This window comes from Geotrypetes seraphini, chromosome 7 (assembly GCF_902459505.1).
Source record: "Geotrypetes seraphini chromosome 7, aGeoSer1.1, whole genome shotgun sequence".
Lineage (NCBI taxonomy): Eukaryota > Metazoa > Chordata > Amphibia > Gymnophiona > Dermophiidae > Geotrypetes > Geotrypetes seraphini.
In genome coordinates, this window is record NC_047090.1 from 159,514,143 (window position 1) to 159,534,487 (window position 20,345).

General features: G+C 43.4%; 1 protein-coding gene across 3 annotated transcripts in view; it reads left to right on the forward strand.

Moving 5' to 3' along the window:
* CDC42BPB (CDC42 binding protein kinase beta) overlaps positions 1 to 20,345 on the forward strand; it is a 344,482-nt gene that overhangs the window by 107,927 nt on the left and 216,210 nt on the right. For all 3 annotated transcript variants that reach the window (XM_033950846.1, XM_033950844.1, XM_033950845.1), the window contains exons 10-12: positions 7,927 to 8,090; positions 8,196 to 8,315; positions 18,584 to 18,717. In XM_033950846.1, the coding sequence (XP_033806737.1) occupies positions 7,927 to 8,090; positions 8,196 to 8,315; positions 18,584 to 18,717 (418 nt within the window). The remainder of the gene's footprint in view (positions 1 to 7,926; positions 8,091 to 8,195; positions 8,316 to 18,583; positions 18,718 to 20,345) is intronic.

Below are 20,345 nucleotides of genomic sequence, written 5' to 3' on the forward strand. Positions count from 1 at the left end.
TTTTATCATTATATTTTCTTGCCATTATAGTATTCTTCATTGATCATTTTTCTTTTTAAATTCAAAACAAATTCAACCTATCTTGTGTCCCAGCATGAATTCATGTTTCACTCAATTGGCTGTTTCAAGGGAATTAACCCTCCAACTTCCATTTGCAAAAATGTTGTTTCTTCTATGAGCAATATTTAAATTATGAGGAACAACATTGGGTATTTTTGCTGAATTGTGTGACACCATTTGGGCTGAACATGAAGATTGAAAATGCCTGGTTAGCCCTGGACATATGATTTGAACAGCCAGGAGCCTGTCCTGGCCATTTAAATCATTTGAATATCTAGTCCAATGATAACAGAATTAGGGTGATTATAGAAACATAGAACTTTGTTGATCACTAAAAACAGTGGAGACTAAGGGTCTATCAAGCTCAGCATCCTGTCTTTGACACTGGCCAGTCTTGGTCTTTGGAACTGCCCATTGTGTCAGAAGCAATAGGGATTAAGTGACTTGCCCAGGGTCACAAGGAGTGTAGTGTAGCTCTAACCACTGGATTTAGAAGTTGGCTTCTTTTGGGATCTTTAACTCATCATCGCTAGGACTCGAATCTGAGTCCGTGGCACCTAACATAGAATGGAATTAGTATGGCAAAGTAATGAAGAATGGTCCAGCAGCCCCCACCCTCCCTCCACCTCACCTTATATTCGTTCCGAGTTTGCCGGCTTCCTTTTTCCCTAGCCGCACGCGTTCAAAAAGCCGTGCATTTAGCCAGCTCCCTCCCTCCACCTCACCTTAAATTTCGAGTTTTCCGGCTTCCTTTTTTCCGAGCCGCACGTGTTCAAAAATCCGTGCACGCGCGGCTGCGCGAGTCAATCAAACTTCTCCTCTCCTGCAACTTCCTGTTTCCGGTTGCGTCAGAGGAGAAGATTGATTGACTCGCGCAGCCGCGCATGCACGGATTTTTGAACACGTGCGGCTCGGAAAAAAGGAAGCTGGAAAACTCGAAATTTAAGGTGAGGTGGAGGGAGGGAGCTGGCTAAATGCTACGGGCGGGCGGGCGGTGGCTGCGGGGACCGCGCGATCCTTGATACCTCACTGCGGAGACAAGACCATTCACCGCCCCGCGGGCGGTGAATGGCCTTGTCCTCGTCGCCGCAGCGACTGCTAGTTTTCTTCCCCGTTTTCGGCGGGTGACCCGCGGCTAAAATGCGGTGGCCGCGGGTAAACCGCCACCGTGTCATTCTCTAATGCAGATCTCCCATAAGAGCCATGGAAAACACATGTTGCTTCTGAGCAACAATGCCAAATAAAGGGTTAAAATGGATGCAGCTTAATGTGTCCTGTGGTAAGTCCCATTTTAATCCACCAATCCACACCCCAAATTTTTTTTTTTTTGGGGGGAGGTGGTGGTGGTGAGTGTTCCTGTACTAATCGGCTAGTGTGGGTATATTGCTGCGCACTAACTGGTTAGCATGGGATTACTGCATGAGGTCTTACCACCTACAGAATTGGTGGCAGTTTGTACTTACAGGGTAATATTTTTTTAATAGATAATAATAATAATAACTTTATTTTGTATACCGCCATACCCAGAGAGTTCTAGGCGGTTCACAGTAGTTAATAAGATTACACATGAAAATAACGTTGGAATTTACAATTTTTTGGAATGTACATGTCGTTGAAGTTAACAGGAATTTAACGAGATGAAGTCGATATAAAATACCATCAGTAGGAATATACAAGTAATATACAAGGAGAATACAAGGAGTATGATACAAGGAGAATACAAGGAATATGCAAGGAATATACTGGGAATATAGTACATGGAATATACATGCAAACTAATAGCAATATTAATGCATAGCCATTAATAGAAAAAAAAGGAAAATTGGGCAATTTTACAGCTGAGGCAATAATGGCCTTAGCATGTAGGAAAAATCCATGCAAGGGCATGCTAAGGCTACTTTTTGCTGCAGCTTAGTAAAAGGTCTTGGTAAAGGTTCTTTGTAAAAATGTCCTTCATAGGTATTCTCTCTCTAAACCCAGTTTCCAAAGCTAGCTACTAAAAGGTAGATGGTGTTTCAGGGAGCTGGGCTCATTCAGCCTGCAGATACACAGTCCTTATAGCTGGTTTCTTCCCTGATAGCTGGTGGGCACATTGGATATTTCTAGGCCGGTGGTGGAGATTCCTGTTTGGGAGCCCTTTTGTCCAGCTGTGGCAGACCTCAATTGCAGTAGTTGCCATTCAGATATTATGCCTCTTCTGTCTCCAGACAGTGCTTCTAAATTGGATCTGGCTGATACCCTTGCTGGGACTAGTCATCTCGGCCACTCAGAGAGTCTGGATTTGGGTGATGACCCTTCTGTCCACAGACTAAGCATGGTTCTATCTACCTTTTTATTGCTGATGTTCTGAAAGAGCTCAACTTAAATTCTCTACCTTCCACGTCTCAGGATTCAGTCATGGACCGTTCTAATGTGATGGCTTCCTTTTTTCCATCCCATTCACAGCTTCTTGGTATTACAGAACAATGGGATACTCCAGAAAGCTCTTTCTGACTTTCTAAAGCTATGTCTAAGCTTTATCCACTGCTCCTGATTTTTAGCAGGTTTTTGAATAGCCCAAGGTAGATTTGCGCAGGTTATCTGACGCATGGCCCTCCCTAGTGATGGGGGAGTGATGCTTAAGGATTCTCAGGATCGCAGAGTGGACATTATGTTGAAAAAGCTTTTTGAAGTGGCGTCTTTAGATATCAAAGCAGTGGCGGCTGCTTCCTTTGCGGCATGTGCCTGTCATATGAGACTGCGCAGTGCGTCCTCTGGAGGTGCATTCCTGTCCTTCACTTGTGATGAATGGTGTGGATTATGTGGTGGACACCCTTTATAATCCAATTTGATTTCTGCTTATGCAGTGTCTACGCACCAGACTTTGAATCCCGTCTTTGGGCTGGGGATGCTTCCTCCAAGATTTCCATTCAAGGGCCAGCTTCTTTTTGGTAAAGGTTTGGATAACCTCATGACTATTGTGGCCAAGCACCACTCTAAGTCTTGCCAGACGCTGGGAAGCGTTCGTAGTAATTTTTGTTCCTCCCACAGGTTTCCTCAGGGATCCGCAGGATCTTCCTTCCAGAGATATTCCCAGGGCTACTACCCTCGTTACAACAGTTCCAATTCTAGGCATCCTCAGGCCTCAGGTTCCTGAGCAGCTGCTGCTCCCAAAAAGCCCCAATGATGCCAGAGGTTAGGCGGGGCTTCCTCGTATTGGAGGCCACCTGTCTCAATTTTATCAGGAGTGGACTCACATTTCCTCAGATCAGTGGGTGCTGGACATCATTCAGGAGGGGCATAAGATAGACTTCTTTTGCCTGCCTGGCAGTTTGCCTGGGAGTCCAGGGTTCACACTACTCTGCAATGTCTCTTAGACATCAGAGCAATACAACCTGTTCCAGAACATGAATTGGGCTTAGGCAGATACTCTTTATACTTCATTGTACCAAAGAAAAGCCCATTCTGGATCTAAAGTCAGTCAACCGCTTCTTATGGATTCCTCATTTCCGCATGGAACAATGCACAGTCATAGCTGTTGTCTCTCCAGGAGAGTTTCTAGTGTCCTTGGATCTCTCAGAGGCATATCTCTATATTCCAATCTACCCGGAGCATCACAGATTTATGAATTTCCATGTTCTGCAACAGCATTTCCAGTTTGCAGCTCTGTCTTTTGGCCTTGTGATGGTGCCCCACACTTTCACCAAGCTTTTCTCTGCTGGCAGGGGGTTCAGGTCCATATTTATTTGGATGATTGGTTGATCCGGGCTCCGTCTCATTAGGAGTGCGAAAGTGTGGTGGGGATGGTGGTGTGTCTGCTGCAGGAGTTGGGTTGGATTGTCAACTTCAGAAAGAGCCACTTGACACTTTCCCTGGAGTATCTGGGTCTTCTCTTCGACACCAAGCAACGTCATGTGTTTCTTCCCAAGGCATGCAGACAAAAACTTCAAAAGCAGAAGCAGATCAGAGCTCTCCTGGACTGTCTGGCTCCCATGGCCTGAAATTATCTGCAGGTTCTGGGGTCCATGGCAGTCTCCTTGGAGGCAGTCCCCTGGGCCAGAGCGCACGTGTGCCCTTTACAGGAGTCTCTCCTCTCTTGGTGGCCTCCGCAGGGTCATATACTTCAGATGCCACTCCCCAGGATGGAGACAGCTCACAGCAGCTTGAGCTGGTGGCTTCAGGGGGAGGCTCTCTGCCAGGGCAGGCTTTTTCAGATTTCAGAGTGGAGGACTCTTATGACAGATGCCAGCCTCTCGGGTTGGGGTAATCACTGCGGGAACCGCTCCATTCAGGGGCAGTGGACACAAACTTATTCAGAGTAGTGAAGACACAGGGGGATTGCGAAGATCTGCAACGTGACATCATCAGGCTCGAGGAATGGGCATCAACATGGCAGATGAGGTTCAACGCGGATAAGTGTAAAGGGATGCATGTGGGTAATAAAAATCTCCTGCACTTGGGAGTTCTGATCGACAAGTCATTGAAGCCGTCCGTGCAATGTGCGGCGGCAGCAAAAAGGACGAACAGAATGCTAGGAATGATAAAGAAGGAGATCACGAACAGATTGGAGAAGGTTATCATGCCGCTGTACCGGGCTATGGTGCGCCTTCACCTGGAGTACTGCGTACAGCACTGGTCGCTGTACATAAAGAAGGACACGGTACTACTCGAAAAGGTCCAGAGAAGAGCGACTAAGATGGTTAAGGGGTTGGAGGAGCTGCCATACAGCGAAAGATTAGAGAAACTGGGCCTCTTCTTCCTTGAACAGAGGAGATTGAGAGGGGACATGATCGAAACATTCAAGGTACTGAAGGGGCTAGACTTAGTAGATAAGGACAGGTTGTTCACCCTCTCCAAGGTAGGGAGAACGAGAGGGCACTCTCTAAAGGTGAAAGGGGATAGATTCCGTACAAACGTAAGAAGTTCTTCTTCACCCAGAGAGCGGTAGAAAACTGGAACGCTCTTCCGGAATCTGTCATAGGGGAAAACACCCTCCAGGGATTCAAGACAAAGTTAGACAAGTTCCTGCTGAACAAGAACGTGCCCAGGTAGGGCTGGTCTCAGGGTGCTGCGTGAGCGGACTGCTGGGCACGATGGACCATTGGTCTGACCCAGCAGCGGCAGTTCTTATGTCCTCATCAGAAATGTTGGTCGCTCTCCAGCCCTTTCTGGAAGGAAAAGAAGTGTGAGTATTCTCTGACAATGCCACAAGGGGGCATAAGAAGTGCTCTCCTGGGCCAGGAGGCTCGCATGCTGTTTCACTGGACAGAAGCACATATTCTGTATCTCTCGGCAGCCCATGTGGCCGCAGTCGAGAGTGTTCAGGCAGACTTCCTCAGCTGACAGGTCCTGGACCCAGGAGAATGGTCCCTCTCGCAGAAGGCATTCTGTCTGATTGTACAGCACTGGGGTCAGCCCCAGATGGACTTGATGGCTTCAGCAAAGAACTCGAAGGCCAGGCACTTTTTCAGTCGATAAGCACAGCACAGAAGCCTAGGGCTGGACACCTTGGTTCAGACCTGGCTGGCTCACAAGGTCCTGTATGTGTTCCCTCCATGGCCTCTGGTCAATCAGGTCATCCACAGGATAGCAAAGCATCCCGGCCTTGTGATTGTAGTAGCTCTGGACTGGCCTCATCACTCATGGAATGCGGATCTTGTCCGTCTTCATGGGACGAAAAACTCCAGCTCCGCCTTTTATCAATACCTTCTCAGTCAGGGGCTGGTGCCCTTGGAGAACCCACATCCCTTTGGTCTTACAGCATGGCTCTTGAGCACTCAGTCTTGATGAAGCTCAAGATGTAGTTATTTTGACTCTTTTCCATTCAAAGAAACCCTCTACTATGGCTTCTAATGCCAAAGTCTGGAAGGCTTTCCAAAAGTGATGTGCTAAGGACCAGGTGGAGCCTGAAAGGGCTCCCATTTCAGTAGTCCTGGCTTTCTTAAGGTGGGCATAGAAAAGGGTTTAGCAGTGGCTTCCCTTAAAGTTCAGGTTGCATGACTTTCATGCTTTAGAGCATGCATAGGTGTTTGTTCACTTACTGCTCAACTAGATGTGACCAAGTTTATGAGATGGGTGCTTCGTTTGCAGCTCCCTTTGTGTCATCCTTTCCCTTCGTGGAATTTTAACATGGTTCTGCAGAGCCTTGGGGAAGCCCCATGCAAACCACTGGAGGATGCTTCTCTTCTAGATCTAACTATCAAGACAACATTTCTGGTCGCCATTGTCTCGACACAGCGTATTTTGGAGCTTCAGGCTCTTTCTTGAAGGGAACCCTTTCTCCATATTACAGATGCAGGAGTTGTCCTCTATACTGTACCTTCCTTTCCATGGAAATGTCAACCATGAGGTTTGTTTGCCTATGTTTCATTCCACAGGTTCAGAACGCAAAGATCATATCCTGCGCAAGTTGGATGAAAGGCAAGTCTTGCTCCACTGTTTGGAGAGGACTAATGATTTCAGGCTCTATGATCACCTTTTTGTTCTGACTGCTGCGCCTCACCGTAGTCAGCCGGCATTCAAGTCCTCAATCGCTTGATGGATATGAATGGCCATTTCCGCGACTTACATCACATGTGGCAAGCAGCCATCGATTTCTCTTAAAGCCCACTCAACTAGAAGTCCTGTGTCGTGGGTGGAGTCTTGCACGATTCATCCTGACGAAATTTGCAGGGCAGCTACTTGGTCCTCTCTTCATTCTTTTTACCTGGTTTTACCGAGTAGATGTGGCGGCTCATTCTGATGCCGCTTTTGGGACCTCTGTGTTGAGGGCAGGCTCTTCTGTCCCTCCCTAGCTGCTACCATTTTTTTGGTACGTTACCTAGCATATAGAATCCAGAAGGGTCATTTTTATTTAAAGTATTACTGTATTTCTTAGAATTTTTTTTTTTTTTTTTTTTGCTCGTTGCTTGACCTCTGGTTAACAGAGCGTCTACTGCATTATGGTATACTGTATATCTTGAAAGAAGAAGGCGTGAACATCCGCAGGAGTCTTGTGTTCATTGTTAAAAGTAACAGTTTATTTAACAGAGAATATTTTCTGTACCTTACATAGAAACATAGAGCATGACGGCAGAAAAGGGCTGACGGCCCAACAAGTCTGCCCACTCAAATAACCCACCCCCCTAAGCACTTCCTCGAAGTGACCCCCCATGTTTATCCCATTTATTCTTAAAATCAAGCACGTTGCTGTCCTTTACTACCTGAAGTGGAAAATTATTGTGTAGTGTTACATTACATTAGTGATTTTTATTCCGCCATTACCTTGCGGTTCAAGGCGGATTACAGAAGAGGATTTCTGGACATGTTCAGAGGTGTTACAGAGAAGAGTGGATTGCTTCAGAGGATTGAAATGTTTCATACAGTGTTAGTTAGTCTTCATGGATTTCTTGAATAACAGAGTTTTTATTTCTTTTTGAAAGTTTTGTAGTCTGGGGTTGCGATTAGTAAATTGGAGAGTTGGTGGTCTAGTTTTGCTGCCTGTGTGGCTAGAAGGCCATCGTACAGGCAGCCAAATAACTAGTTACATCAGCAAGCTTTTTATTATTTGATTATTTTCAGTGAAAGATTACAATAGGGGATTTACATTTATCAGAAGTTTATACTGGTTGAATCTCTTGGCAGTAGCAGCCAGTAATATATTCCAGACTTAATAGCAAACCATACTTAAAGAACATCTCCATTATTGGTAACTGAATATTGTCAACTGAATACAGGTTGAGTGCTAATGTAGTTGATCCTGTAATACTTTGGACATACTCAACTCGGTTCTTTTATACTGTATTTTATATCTTGGCTGATATACAGTATTTCAGTATGCATGTGCTATAAAAGATTTTGACAGTATTATGTGCTAGCTTAGTCACAGTTCAACTACTGGTCTTGCAGCTCTTTTTCTGACAGAGGCTCCCTGAAGATTTTGATGTCCAATGCTGTAACCAAAGACGAAGAAGTGCAGAGAGGACTGGAGAACAGTCTGCAAGTGGAGGCATATGAGCGGCGGATACAGCGGCTTGAGCAAGAGAAGCTAGAATTGAATAGGAAACTTCAAGGTTCGACATTTCTCTTCCATAGTGTCATATTTTCTGTTATACTCCTGAATAGCAAGTATACACGTAAGGATTTTAACTGTTCTCTGTTTTATATTTCTACTCCAGAATCCACACAAGCAGTGCAGTCCCTTCATGGCTCAACTCGTTCAACAGGAACCTTGAGCAGAGATAAAGAAATAAAAAAACTGAATGAAGAGGTTGAGCGATTGAAGAATAAAATAACTGGTATGTGTTTAACAACATTTTTACAGAAATGCTATTAGTAATCTGAGTAATACAGAGGAAGATAGTGTACTAGTCTTGCTATTAGAGGATGTAAGAATGATATGAATAGTGTCCAGTTGCCCAATATATAGAGCTACACTCATCATTTATCTTTCAAATAACCTCTTTACTTAGCCCATTGTAGGGAGTGAGAGGTGAAACTTTCACAGCAGCAAAGGTTCTATAAATGAATTAAATAGCATCATCATTTTCCATGAGCAAGCAGACACACGAGTGGGTTGATATCATTTATTGTATGGCAACAGGATGGAACAGCTCTGCCAGAGCTTTTCGAGCAGTGACGTGCTCTACCATACACCACAGTTCACCTACTTGGCAAACTTGTTGCGTATTAACTTTTTTCATCACCATCTTAGGGACCCCTGATGAAGACGTGTTGTTTGAAACACAAACTTTTTTGGGTCCCTTTACCTCTTTAAGGTGGTTCATTTGTGTGTAACAAATTGTTTATTGGAATAAACATTGCCTGCATCTTGTACTGTGCTCTGCAGTCTTTTCTTGTTTTGGTTTCACTGTTCCTTTTCTGCAGATTTGTTGGATTGTTTTTTTGTGTGAAAAGTTCTAAACATGCAGAGCCCTTCTTGAATGCAGCCATCTGCCTAGTCCCCTCTCATTTTTCTTCTCTGCCTAATGAACATGAAACAAAGCTCTCACAAAACTTTCACAATTTTTTCAGTCTTCAATGTTGCATTATTATGATATTGTTGCTTTACCTTTTATTTCTTTGTTGTTGTTTTTTTTTTTAATTTATTGTAATTCCAAAGAAAATGTTCGGGTTTTATTTCTTAGTGCTGTGGGCCTATGCGCAGATAAGGCCCTGCCCAACTTTTCCAAGAAAGATCATGAACTTTGACACTCATGCCAGTTGCCATCTGTGCATGTTTCCCTGAGCCCAAAGTGCCTCAGTTAAAAAAACTGCTGCGAGACAAAAGAAAGACTGCATCTTGCACAGAAGGCAGAGCACACATCCTTATTAATTAAGAGATCGGTGAGTTCGGCATGTTCCAGCAGGCCTTTCTCTGATGTTGTCTACCATCCCTTATGCAGAGACTTTAAGCCCAAAATTGCAGGGTCAGCAGAATATATTCACAACAGTAATGCAGGTCCCATAAGAGTTTCCTTGACCAAAATTGCATTCCTTCTCATGCAGTCGGCACGGCACAAAATAAAGCATCAAAACAGTTGAGATGCACCATCCCAGTGACTGTATTGCCTCTCCAAATGCAAGCAGTTGAATACTCTTCTCGTTTCTTTCTCAGTGAACAAAATGCTTCACCAGTATTGTGATGCAGGCCACCACCTTGCACCATCAGCACAGAAGCACAGAAGCATGAAATAAACTATATCACCGTGCCATCAACTTCAGTGTATCAGATCCTTCTACGCAAGGATGCTTCCAGTGTAGAACTAGTGCAGATGGTGTTTACCAGTACAGATTTGGGTTTTTTTTTTGCATGGGGTACTTGGAATATTCAATTTTCAGAATTTCCAGTTTTAGTCAAAGTGGCCGATTCACAACACTCAGTTTTCTTTCCTGTCATTGATTAAGTCCCAGGCCTCTCAAGCCATAGACCAGCGATGGCGAACCTATGGCACGCGTGCCAGCTGTGGCACGCAAAGGCCTTGCAGCTGGCACGCGGGAAGGTCCTCAATAGAGAGCTGCACGGGTCGCGGGGATCCCGTGGGGACGCCTCCGAGGGTCGCGGGGTTCCTGCGGTGCTGGATGTACTAAGTCGCGCGGCTTTTCTCCCTACCTGCTCTGCTTGCAGCACAGAGCCGAACGGAAGTCTTCCCGACGTCAGTGGGGAGGGAGGGCTTAAACAAAGCCCTCCCTCCCTCCCTCCCTCCGACGTCAGCGCTGACGTCGGGAAGACTTCCGTTCGGCTCTGTGCTGCAGGCAGGGTAGGTAAGGAGGAGTAGCCTCGCGGCTCGAGTGGCTACCAAGGGAGGGGGGCGGTCCGCCCCGCCCCGTGTGCAGCACAGCCGGCCAGGTCCCCTTACTTTTGTGGAGCTAACCCGACCGACCGACAACAGCCCTGGTCCGACAAACCTCCCTGCCCTTAACCGCGAATCTAAATTACCTTCTTACAGCAGCTGTAAGAAGGAAATTTAGATTCGCGGTTAAGGGCAGGGAGGTTTGTCAGACCGGGGCTGTTGTCGGTCTGTCGGTTGCGGAAGTGTCACAAAAGTAAGGGGACCTGGCCGGCTGTGCTGCACCCGGGGCGGGAGAGAAGGAGGGGGGAGAAGGACGCTGAAAGCACTGGGGACGACAAAGGGGTGAAGAAGGACGCTGAAAGGCCATGGGGAAGACAGGGTGGGGGGGAAGGACACTGAAAGCATTTGTGGAAGACAGAATGGGGAGAAGGACGCTGACAGGACATGGGGGAAGACGGGGGGGTGGAGAAGGATGCTGAAAGGCCATGGGGAAGATGGGGGGGGGGGAGAAGGACGCTGAAAGGAAATGGGGAAGAGAGAGTGGGGAGAAGACGCTGGCAGGGAAGAAGACAGAGATGCCAGACTATGGGGGGAGCGGAGGGAAGAAGATGGGTGCCAGACCAATTTGGAAGGGGGGAGAAAGGGAGAGGCACAGTAACAGAGCAAATGGAAGACGCAGAAGGAAGAGAGACAGTGGATGGAAAGAACTGAATGAGAACATGAGGAAAGCAGAAACCAGGCAACAAAGGTAGGAAAAGAATTCTATTTCTTTTTTTCTTTTTTTTTTGCTTCAGGATAAAGTAGTATATTAGTTGTGTTGATAAAAATTTATAAACAAAAGAGGCTCTGGTAGAAACCCGTTTACAAAGTGTGTATTCTTCCCAATTAACATTTCCAAATTAATAAAGTATTTTTGCTTATTTGTAAATGGGTTTCTACCAGAGCCTTTAATTCAGTAGCATAATTAAATGAAATAACTATTTCTGAAGTTTATAGGGACGGGCGGGGACGGAGGGGATTCCTCACGGGGACGGGTGGGGACGGAGGACATTCCTCGCGGGGACGGGTGAGGATGGAGGGATTCCTTACGGGGACGGGTGGGGACGGGTGAGACTTTGGCGGGGACGGGTGGGATTTCTGTCCCCGCGCAACTCTCTAGTCCGCAATTAAGATATGCGGCGCGGCGGGAGGCGAGTGTGCCGGTGTCTGCTTTGCAGCTCACCTGGCAACAGGGCCGGACTGGCCATTGGGAGGACCGGGCATTGTCCCGGTGGGCCGCGGCCCATCCTCCTGTGCTGGCTGTAGTCCTGTGAGTGGATGTTTAGCCTACCTGTCTTCCCCTTAGTATCCTATGAGCCAGGCAGTGTGTGAGGGGGAAGTAGGGGGAGGAAGAGAAGCTTCACACTGAGTCTGTCACAGGAACTCAGTGAGGCTGTAGTGTGACTCCACATGTGACATCTGTAATCAGGAACAGTTCCTAGTGCTCCCATGCTAGAGAGGTGAGGATATGGGGTGAAGTTAATGTGTCTAATAATGTGCTCCTCTGTAAAAACCTCTGTATCTTCCATGGGGGACATGCTAAATTCGAGGAAATAAAAAAGCTGCTTATGATGATTGCATAGAGAAGTTCAGTAAGCTGAGAGGAGGGCTGGGCTCTCTGTGAACAACCAATCCTCTGTGAACTAATCCTCTGCGCTGTACCTTATGGAAAACTCAATATAGCAAAAACAGTAAAGTGTATATGTGGCCCTTCACAGTGCTTTTGTAAACATCATAATAAAATAACAAAGGCTCCAATAATGAAAAATAAAAGTCCTTTTCCCATACACTCAGGTTGCACAAGTCCGGTTTTCACCCGGACAGTATATTTTTTGACCAAAACGGATGTCTACAATTAGTAAAATTCCCCAATCACATATTTTTTTATGGGGACGGATTTGTATACAGCACTTCATTAGATTTTTTTTATTATACAAATTTTATCTTTTTGTAGGCTTGAAGTCTTGAACAAAGAAAATGAGTACAGCAAAAAAAGCAAAAACAGATAGTGGAAGACCATTCCAAGAGGCCTGGACAGAGTACATATGGAGTGATTGAACGCAGTGGGAAAGCATTGTGTATTATGTGTAATGAAAGTGTTGTGTCTCGCACATCAAGTGTCAAACGTCACTTTGAGACCAACCATAACAGTGTTGCTGAACTTGGTTTAGCTCAAAGAAAAGAGTTCCTTGTAGGAAAATTAAAGAAATATCACTCCCAGTCTCTTAGTTTTAGCAACTATCTTTCAAAAACTAATCATCTTACAGTTGCCAGCTTTCAAATTTCACTGTGCATGGCAAAACATGGTAAGCCCCTCTCTGATGGAGATTTTATCAAAAAGGCAATTTTGGCTGGGAGTAATTCACTCTTCCATGATTTCCAAAACAAGGATAAAATTGTGCAGTGCATCTCTGAGATGCCGCTAAGCAGAAATACTGCAAAAGATAGGGTTCTGTGAATGGCTGCTGATGTTAGTCAACAGCTTACTTGTGACTTACAAAAAGCACCCTTCTACTCCATGTGCTTGGATGAAAGTACAGATATTACTAACCATGCAAGACTAGCGCTCATTTTGCGTTATGCTACTGGTGACATCATGAGAGAAGAGCTGGTAAAACTGCTGTCTTTGCCTGGAAGAACACAAGGGATAGATATCCACAATGCTGTGATGGAGGCTTTTTCATCACTAGACATAAGTCCAGAAAAAGTAGTTTCAGTTACTAGTGATGGAGCACCTAGCATGGTGGGGCCAACATCAGGATTCATTCATTTCTTTGCTAAGGAAGCAAAACATCCACTGATTCAATTTCACTGCATAATACATCAAGAGGCTCTCTGCGCCAAAGAAAGCAGCAAAAAACTTGACGATGTCCTCAAAGATGTAACAAAAATGGTGAACTTCATCATGGTGTGTGCTCTTAATTTTCGACAATTTCAAGCCCTTCTTGATGAGGTTCAGGCACAATATAACACTTTACTGATGTACAATAATGTCCGGTGGCTGAGCAGAGGACGAGTGTTAGAGAGATTTGTGGCCTGCTTGGAATAAGTTAGGCTATTTATGAACGAAAAGGGGGAAGACTATCCTCAACTCACCAACATGGCCTGGCTTACCAACCTCATGTTCTTTACAGATTTTACTAACCACTTTAATGTACTAAACAAAAAATTACAAGGCATGGGAAAAACAGCAGAAAGCATGTTTAGTGACATCAAAGCTTTTGAGAGAAAATTGCATGTTTTTGAAAAAGACCTTGAGAGTGGACAGCTAAAATATTTTCCCAACCTAAAAATACATTTGGATAATTCTACAACATTTGTGGACAGTCATAAAAAACACCAGGAAATCCACAAAGCATATTCCACCATTGTAGCCAAAGCAAAGGAGAATTTTAGTAAAAGATTTTCTCAGTTCCATAAGATGGAGACAACCCTTTCATTTATAACTTCCCCAGAAAAGTCCACATTTGAAGATTTTGAGCTTTCCTGCTTACAGTGGTTGGATATTCAAAATTTAGAAATGGAGCTACTGGAATTTCAAGAAAGCTATCTGGAAAAGTAAATTCAATGACCTGCGTGCGGCTCTTGAACGTATTGAGTGTGAAAGGGTGACAAATGAAATCACTGCTAGCAGTTCTGAAAATGAAATCCTAAAAGCGTGGAATTCTCTGCCAGACAATTTTAAGTCCATGAAAGCACTTGGGATTGCTCTTCTTACTTTGTTTGGTTCATCCTATGCTTGTGAGCAGCTGTTTTTGGCTTTGAATCATATAAAATCTGATGCTAGAAACAGATTAACGGATGACATGAGTGCTGCATGTGTTGCTCTGAAATTAACGCACTATGAGCCAAGGATTGACAAGTTATCAGCATGCATGCAACAACAAAAATCACATTAATTTTTTTCAGAGCATGCCCAATGCATATGTTTACATGAAGCAGTGTTTTCAGTTTGCAGTTAAGACACTTTCTAAGTTATTTAAATATTATTTAAAGATGTTATTTAAAAAAGGGACTTTACATGGCCCTGTTGTATTCCAATCTGGAATTTCCAATAAAAACGGTTGGTTTAATTGTAAGCTCTTTTGTTTTCTTTACATCATATTATTAGAAATGTAATGATTTAACTATTTTCTAATTTGATTGTAAATTTTACAAAAAAACATGTATAGACTCTTTGGGAATGCACACCGAGTCTTGACACAGTTAACAGTTTTAAGAAGTTTATCTTTTTTTTTACTCAGGATACATTTGACATGTTATGTGAATAATACATTTAAAATATATTGTGTAACTGAATCAAATTCTTCCTAAATTCATTAAATTGAATGAAATCATTAAAACATTATAAATTGCCAATAAATTGAAATGAAAACCAAAGGATTGTGAATCAAATTGATTCTCTGACAATACAAAGATTCCAACCTTTAAAAATGATGTTACATAGTTCAGGCAACTTTATAAAGAGTTTTTAGATACTAAAATCTTGCTATTAAGGTTTAATTGACGTGCTGGCACTTTGAGGAAATTCTTTGGTTTTGTGCGGCAGTTTGGGCACTCGGGCTCAAAAAGGTTAGCCATCACTGCCATAGACATTACTCCCACAACTGGGGACTTTGGAATGTCTATAAATTTCAGAAGGCCAAAAATATCTGCCATAGGTTCCAGTTCATGGCCCGATTCATATATGACAGACAGCAGTGAATGTGCAGGTGATTTCTAAAATATATGTGTCTTAATAGTCACATAGTAGGTGATGGTAGATAAAGACCTATATAGTCCATCTAGTTTTGCCCAACAAGATAAAATCATAGTATAAGTAGGATTGATACTGCATATGCATACGTGACCTTGGTTTGTCCTTGCCATTTTCAGGGCATACTGTATTTTTCGTTCCATAAGACACACTTTTTCCACCCTCAAAAATGGGGTGGAAATAAGGGTGTGTCTTAAGGAGCGAATGTATAAAAAAAACCACAGACTTTTTTTTTTTTTTTTTTTTTTTTAACCCCGGTGGTCCAGCGTGCTTTCCACGCTCCTGCCTTGGTTCCCCTGCTCTCTTCTGGCAGTGGCAGCGGCACAGCGGTGCATGAGGCAGGCGCGCACTGCACTCCAAATAGCTGCCTGTTAGTTCTTGTCCCGTGAGAACTGACAGGCAGCCATTCGGAGTGCAGTGAGGGACCAAGCAGGCATGCAAAAAGCGCATGCCTGCTACGTGCACCGAAGTGCCGCTGCTGGAAGAGAGCAGGGGAACTGAGGCAGGAGCGGAGAAAGCGCGCTGGACTGCTGGGATGGCAAAAAAAGGTGCCTGCCTGCCTTTGGTCTGGCTGGCTGGCTAGTTTGGGGGTTGGCTAGTTGGCTGGCTGCCTTGGGGGGCTGGCTAGCTTGGGACTGGCGGGTTGGCTGGGGGCTGGCTGGCTTGGGGTGGGTTGGCTGGCTTCCTTGGGGCTGGCTGGCTTGGCACTGGCTAGGGGCTGGGAGCTGGATGGCTGGCTGCCACTACACATGCCTACTATTAGATGTGCCCTGTACCCTGTCCCAGCCTACCACTAGACCATCAGAGGGGGAACAGGGTACACCATTTGGTTCAGAATTTTTTTTTTTTCTTGATTTTTCCTCTACAGGTGAGTGCGTCTTATGGTTAGGTGCGTCTTATGGAGCGAAAAATACCTGTATGTTGTTGGGGCTTAATTCTGCAAACGCGCATCCCAATGGTATGCGACAATAGGCATCCTACTGCTGTCTCTCAGCTAATCGGGTCACATGTTTAAAAAAGGGGGGGGGGGGGAGGATGTGCCTACATTGTAAGCATGTGTTACATGTCTATGGAGACTCTTGGGGATGCTTAAGCACGTCCAAAGTGGGGTATGGGTATGGTTTCACCCAGAAGTGACGTTGGGTGTGCTTAAGCATCCCTACACAACTTCGTAGGCAATATCTTAAATGTAGACCTGCAAAATGTGGCCTACATTTAAGGCGTTTGTTCAGCAATGCAGATGTGATTCTCTTTAGGACACCGATGCATGATTGACAATCGGCAGCTGCCGAGATTGGCGTCCTAAAGAGAATCGGACCTGACTCGCCTTGTTCTCCAACTACTGAAGCATTTATCAAAGCCCAAGTCCAGCCCTTCCAAATCTTTCCAGCCACAATTAAGTTTCAAGTTTTATTAAAATTTGATATAATCACCTATCAAAGAATTTCTAGGTGAATTATAAGTATATATAAAATACAGGTAAAAACAATACAAATATATATATTACAGAACAACAAGTACATGAAATGACATTTGCTGGAGGGAAAACGAATATGAACATGAAGGAAAAAAGGAAAAAACTACAATAATTATAGAAAAGAAAAACATATAAGGTTAACACAACTGGGTGTGGGGAATGAAGGAAAAAGAAGAAGAAACCCCCCCAAAAAAGAGACCGTAGAAGTCTGCCTGGCATTGACCTTGTTCTGCAACAATTAAAGCTGAATCTGTCCAGCCATGATCAAAGCACAGATCACAGAAGTCTGCCCAACACTGACTTTGCTTCTGAAATACTGGTGTTATCATCTAATTGCTGCTAAGCTTGTTTGGTTTACATGCCTTCCATAAAGGACTTCTTTCTGTTTATCCCACACATTTTTGAATTCTGTTACCACATCCATCTCCACCATCTCCTGTAGGTGGGCGTTCCAGGAATCTACCACTCTTTCTGTGAAAAAGTACTTCCTCATGTTATTCCTGAATCGCCCCCCCCCCCTGCAATCTAAATTTATGTCCTCTAGTTCTACTGCCTTACTTTCTCCAGAAAAGGTTTTATATTAATACTTTTCAAATATTTGAATATCTGTATCACTTATATCACCCCTGTCTCTCCTTTCCTCCAGGGTCTTTAAAATGAAAAGATTTAACTAACTTCAGGTTTCAACAAGATGTTAAATACATTGGTGGTAGTTGAGTCAGCCATTTAAAAAATGAAGAAGAAATAGTGATAGTGTAGTGTTGAGACCTCAAGCTGGTTTAATTTTCAACAGGGTGTTTCACGCTTTCAGCTACACTTTATAATTGTGGCTCTTTCTGATCATCTGATATCTTTGGAAATTCAGTGTCAATTTTATACTGTCAATACAGTAATTTTGAAGGTCGCTTGTGATTTGAAAGGTATTCTGGAACAGCTGACCGACGCAATTAATAAAGTAAATAGTAATAAGTTAAATGGAAAAAAGCCCCTGAAATCTTGGTGATAGCCATTATGTTAGTCTTGAAGTTCTCACAATGGTTATGATGGGTGTTCACTCTAATTCTATATCACTTGGTAGACTGGTATAGTCTTTAAGAATGGAATGCCTCACTGCTACCAGCAGGTGGAGACTGAGCACAAACTTGTATATCAGGCTAGAATCTGCCTAGCAACTCAGTCTGTCTCAGTCTCCATAGCAGGTGGGTAAGACTAGATCGGCTCCCCTCTTAGTACTGTTGGAATTTTGTTTTGGACTACTGGGTTCCCCTTTTGTGTCGGATAGAGCTTGGACGGGTCCTGTTTGGGGATCCGTCTGACCTCGGGGAAGTTAACCCAATTGGTCTCGTGCTGGGTCCCTCCCACCACCTTCCTCCACCTCCCCATATTTTTGTAGAGGTGCCTCAGCCGGCAGGCTCCCTGGTTGGTCAGCCCTCCAGCTTTGAGAGCCGTGGAGTCTGTTCTGTAAAAAAAAAAAAAAAAAAAGACAACATATATCACTTCTATCTATAGATCTAGTAGGAGTCACTGCTAAATACATATGTTCAGTGCCTCTGACTTTCTGGAAAGGGTGCTGAATATATGGAATAAATTTAAACGTTGTCACCAAAGTTTAAAAAGAAAAAACAAGCTTACCATGACATTTGAATATTCACTCAAAGGATTAATTGTACACAGAATTCCCTCCTTAATCTATAGAGCTGAAAGGCTGAGGAGATCACTGTACACAGGAAAGACTGCACATACACTGAGTTTTTTCACAAGTTCCGAGTTCTGGTAGAGTTGTTCCATTCTAGTGCTGTGCAATGACATCACCCAATGTGGGATGTCAACTAATGTCTACAGAAAACATCTGTTACAGGTAAGCCACTTTGCTTAGAACAATCCAGAATGAAAGATGTAAAATAAAAATATTTTTTAGTGAAAGCACATGTACTAGGACCCTACAGCTACCTGAAAATATTTTATAAAAAGAAAATTTATCTAGCTTTTGATTCTGTTTAGATTCAAATAAGCTGGAGAAGCAGCTTGAAGATGTGGTGGCACTAAGGCAAGAATATGAGGATTCCACAACCAGACTCAAAGGACTTGAAAAGCATTGTAAACTCCTAAAGCAGGAGAAAGAAGACATTCATAAGGTGTGCCATGTGTGTTGCAATTACATTTTCTGTCAGAAAGTTAAAGGGTTCAGACAAGCTTTGCTACTTTTCAGTGTCCACTTATTTTTATAATTTTGAGCCTTCATCACATTGTTCTCTTCATGCTTCTTTGAAGAACTGCTTTTCAACAAGATAGTGTAATAAAGTGAGCAATTTGATCAAAGTGAGTAAAGTTCACTTGATAGCTCAGCTAGGGAAGCCTGACCCCTTAACTTGGTGGCATCACACTAGGAAGTTGCATGTTCGCATTCAGATGTTCCTATTTGGAAAATAGGTTGGGACACTGTTGTGTGCTTTAATGACAATTGAGCATAACACACAGCTGATTTATCATAATATAATTACAGATCAGTGCTTGTCTAAGTCCATTATAATGGAGAGCAAGATGTTGGAAAAGAATAATGGAGATAATATTCTCAAAACGGGAAAAAAAAGAAATATAAGAAAGTCTAACTGGTATTCATATAAAGCAAGAGTATGTCGATCCAATATGAGCTAACCTAAAAGAGAAGAAATGGCCATTGGAATTGGAGCTATTCTAATTTCCAAATTTTTTTTAGATGTCATGTTTCTAAGAAAACATAAGTATGACTTTGATATTTCATGATACACTTACAAGGAAATTGAAGAAAATAAGTAGCACCCAAAGACACAACCTGCTGATGCAGACCTAAAAAGGTCTTGCATACGCTCTTTTACCTTGGACAAATCAGGAAAAAACAACGCGTTTGAACCACAGAATGTAACATCCTTATATTGAAAATATAGTCTCAAAATCCAATTTCTATCGTGTTCTAAGTCGAAAGTCACTATCAGTGTTAGCCTAGCAGCTATAATCACAGACTGAGAGTTAAAAAAAAAAACAAACACCATAAAAACTTGTCAGATCGAGGCTAGGCGTCTCATTCTTCTTTTCGTCTTTTTCCTTCTCCAACAAACCAGAGGTTAGATAATAGCCCTGGTTAAAGGTGGCATAAAGTTCTTAAGAATCTGTAAAATTTATTTGTAAAAAGTATTTATTTTACCACATTTGTTGGTGACAAGAGAGATGTTTAGGGAAATTCACAAATCTCAAATTTAATCTTCTATTGAAATTCTCAGTTGTCTCCAGTTTATCTTTAATTAGTTCTTGCTGACAATCCAGAACTTTCCCCTGATCTTTTTCTAATTTTTGTAGACTCCCAGAATGTTTATCTAGTTGATCTTGATGTTTCCCAACCTGGTTTTAAAGAAGAAGCAACCCTTCATCAATTTTATCCAAACGTTGACTCACTAAATACTCCAATTTTTCAATAGCTCTACAAACTGCTCCTAAATCCTGTTCAAACCTCTTAAACATGCCAGTTATTCTATCAGACCCCACTTGCTCTACAGTGATGGTACCTGGAGTCTCCCTGGGGCACATTCGATCATCTCCACTTTTTACCTCCTTAATGTATACCAAAAGAGGATTTCATGGGGTCAGAACACCTTAACAGCGATGGGATCCTGCCACCATCAACAGCCATATCAGAACTCTGTGATGATCCTGTCAGCGCGACCAGGAAACCCAGTCTTAGAGGGATCTCGTGTTTGGGATTCAGCGAGGTTTCCAACAACGCCAGAGC